The following is a 2,517-nucleotide window of genomic DNA, read 5'->3' as shown; positions in this document are numbered from 1 at the left end:
GACGACGGCGGTGCGGAAGCTAAGGACCATGTCCACGGCAAAAAAATGTCGAGGGCCGTATGGAACACAGCGAGCTCCGAAGTTGGCGTCCACCACACAATCGCAACATTGAACGGGATGTACCAGCAGAGGTAGATGACGGCGGAAGCGAGGAGCATGTCCCAGACGCGCCGGAAGTGCCCCGTCGGGTTGATCATGAACGGGCGAAGCGGCGCCGACGGTGTCAAGCCGTACCGGAGACTCAAGAGCCCCGCTGGACGCCGCGTTGCCTTGGCGAGCTGCCCCCACTTGTCGCGAAAACTCGTCGAGAAGCGCAGATCCCCGCGCGCTGGGTGCGGTTTCGGTAGCTTGACGGCGATGTCGTTGCCGAGGTCGACAGCAACGACAGAGCTCGCGATGGCGGCGTCACGTACGCTCTCGGGCATCAAACGCAAGTATGCTACCGCCTTTTCAGGCGCGAAACGCAAAACGCATGGCCCGTTTCGTGCAACTTGTGATTCGTTGCCCGCAGCGTCGCGACCAGCTCGACAACGGATGGTAGAGCGTCGTCTTCCGAGCGGCGCCGGTCGTCGGGCATTTGCACGGACGCATAGATACATCGACCGCACCGCGTAGGGACTCAACAGTATTCTGGGCGATTTTTCCGAGTTGCCATGGAGATGAAGAACCTCGTGGTCAAGCGCATCGCGCTTCTGTACGACAAGCACAACTTGTCGCCCGAGACGCTCGCACACGTGACCGCCGTCGCGGCGCAAGGCTCAGCGCCAAGCAGAGCGCGCGCTCGGTGGTTGCGATAAACTCAGTTTGGGTACGGATTATTTCGAGCTTCGGGCGGATGCATTTCGATCAAGTAGTTTGAGGTGGAACGAGTTGACTGCAGCTCGCGAAGTCGGCGTGTAAATTATCGAAGGAAGAGAAAGATGCATCAGCATGATCCTCTCACCCTCCCACCCTCTCTCTCACACGAGCCATCTATGTCAAGAGTCGGGATATGACCTTACACCCCCAAACACCTCTCCTTGAACCCGGGCGGGTCGGTAACGAGGTCCTACGTGTCAGGCGCTGCACAACGCACGTCTCCATTGTCGAGAGGTGCGTTGTAGCGTTGCCAAGAAGAAGGAGCAAAACTAGTCGCTCCAGCGCAGCATGGAACGAGGCCAGCTCCATACATTGCATCCAGCTCCGAACAGCTCCTCGGCACTATGATAAACAAAAGTGGCTGGGTATACTCATAGTTGGTTGATTTGACACGCTTAGCTGATGGTGCAAAAGACGGGCGAGGTGTCGCGCGCCCTAGTTTGATGTGAGCAAGATCGCGTCGATAAAAAACCGTACAAGATGACGTGGCGAGGTGGGTGGATGAGGTTGATGGCGCCACACTCGGTGCAGGTGAATTGACACCCGGCCCGCGGGTTCTGCACCGAGTGAAGGGTCTGGCACGACCCGCAATTGAACGGAGCCTGGACCACAGGCTGGGCGATAACGTAGCGGCGTCCGTTGAGCTCTTCGTGTAGCTGCCGTGCAATGGCCTCGTCCGAGCTCGTTGTAGACACCGTTGCCTACACACCTGTATGACTGATTCACATCAAGCGTTCGTGTCGTACCTGCTCGGAACTTTGGGTAGCTGGTAGGGTCTCGGAGGGACTGGAGGCCTAGGACTACCGTAGCCTTCGAGTGCAAGCCATCTGAGTGCCTACGCTGCGACCTGGGTAGTCTGACATGGGAACTTTGTCAATGGCCAACGTCGCGAGACGTATCGACCCGCCATGTTGCCGTTGGCGGATGGGTGTATTTAGAGGAAAGTTCAGAGATTGTGCTTGGTGCTTGGTAGTACCAAAAGGTCCCACGACGCATGTTGCAGCAAGGATGCATGTTCTCTTCACGAGGCAGTGGGTAGTCCACGCGAGCTGTCCACGCTATCAAGATCATCAGTTGACAAGCAGAGCGCCACCATCTGGGGGCACGTTGCGTGCTTTTAGCCATCGGCGCAACGTCAATTGATTGGCATGGCAGCCCACGCCGAAGGCCGTGCGACGATCGGCCAAGCCGACAATGTCTTTCTCAGTGCCCACCAGGTTCGCATCTTCCTTGTCAAGAGTGCATACTCAGCAGAGCGTTTGTAGGAGCTGCAGCGCGACTTGGCCGTCTTGGTCCTGCAAGCCCTCGTCGCGCAGGGGCAGCTGCCGCCATCGTTTGCCGTGCTCGACGCCATGGCCGGCACCGGCATTCGCGCCATCCGGTAGAATCCTCTCTCTTGTCGAAGACTCATTTTTCAACCTAGTTATGCGCTCGAGGTGCCGGGTGTTTCGTCTGTTGCCAACGACCTCGACGCCGCCGCGCACGCTGCGATGGTGGCCAACATTGCCGAGAACGGCGTCTCAGACCGCGTAACAGGCGACGCGACTGGACGCAGTCGAGTGACCTCTGGACGCACCGAGGACGCTTCCATGCGATCGACCTCGATCCGTTCGGAACGTGCGCGGCGCTGCTGCCGAGCGCGATTGCCTCGGTTGCTCT

The 2,517-nt window shown here is 58.6% G+C and overlaps 3 protein-coding genes across 3 annotated transcripts; 2 read left to right on the top strand and 1 right to left on the bottom strand.

Moving 5' to 3' along the window:
* Positions 1 to 156: 156 nt before the first annotated feature.
* Positions 157 to 797, top strand: SPRG_18227 (hypothetical protein; the record flags this gene model as incomplete). Its single annotated transcript, XM_012357664.1, has 2 exons — positions 157 to 343; positions 649 to 797. 2 exons carry the CDS (start codon positions 157 to 159, stop codon positions 795 to 797), a joined length of 336 nt encoding a protein of 111 aa, XP_012213054.1.
* Positions 798 to 1,253: 456 nt separating this feature from the next.
* On the bottom strand, positions 1,254 to 1,731 carry SPRG_18226 (hypothetical protein; the record flags this gene model as incomplete). The annotated part of the gene is made up of 4 exons (XM_012357663.1): positions 1,698 to 1,731; positions 1,605 to 1,652; positions 1,336 to 1,559; positions 1,254 to 1,293 (listed from the first exon to the last, which is right to left on the bottom strand). Exons 1-4 carry the CDS (start codon positions 1,719 to 1,721, stop codon positions 1,254 to 1,256), a joined length of 336 nt encoding a protein of 111 aa, XP_012213053.1. The 5' UTR covers positions 1,722 to 1,731.
* A 449-nt stretch (positions 1,732 to 2,180) lies between these two features.
* On the top strand, positions 2,181 to 2,509 carry SPRG_18225 (hypothetical protein; the record flags this gene model as incomplete). The annotated part of the gene is made up of 3 exons (XM_012357662.1): positions 2,181 to 2,239; positions 2,282 to 2,387; positions 2,414 to 2,509. Coding segments are annotated over 3 exons (261 nt in total), but the record flags the coding sequence as incomplete, so codon positions are not given.
* Between the last annotated feature and the right edge of the window lie 8 nt (positions 2,510 to 2,517).

This window comes from Saprolegnia parasitica (genome assembly GCF_000151545.1).
Source record: "Saprolegnia parasitica CBS 223.65 unplaced genomic scaffold supercont2.1059, whole genome shotgun sequence".
Taxonomy (NCBI): Eukaryota; Oomycota; class Saprolegniomycetes; order Saprolegniales; family Saprolegniaceae; genus Saprolegnia; species Saprolegnia parasitica.
This window is presented reverse-complemented; position numbering and strand designations above follow the sequence as displayed.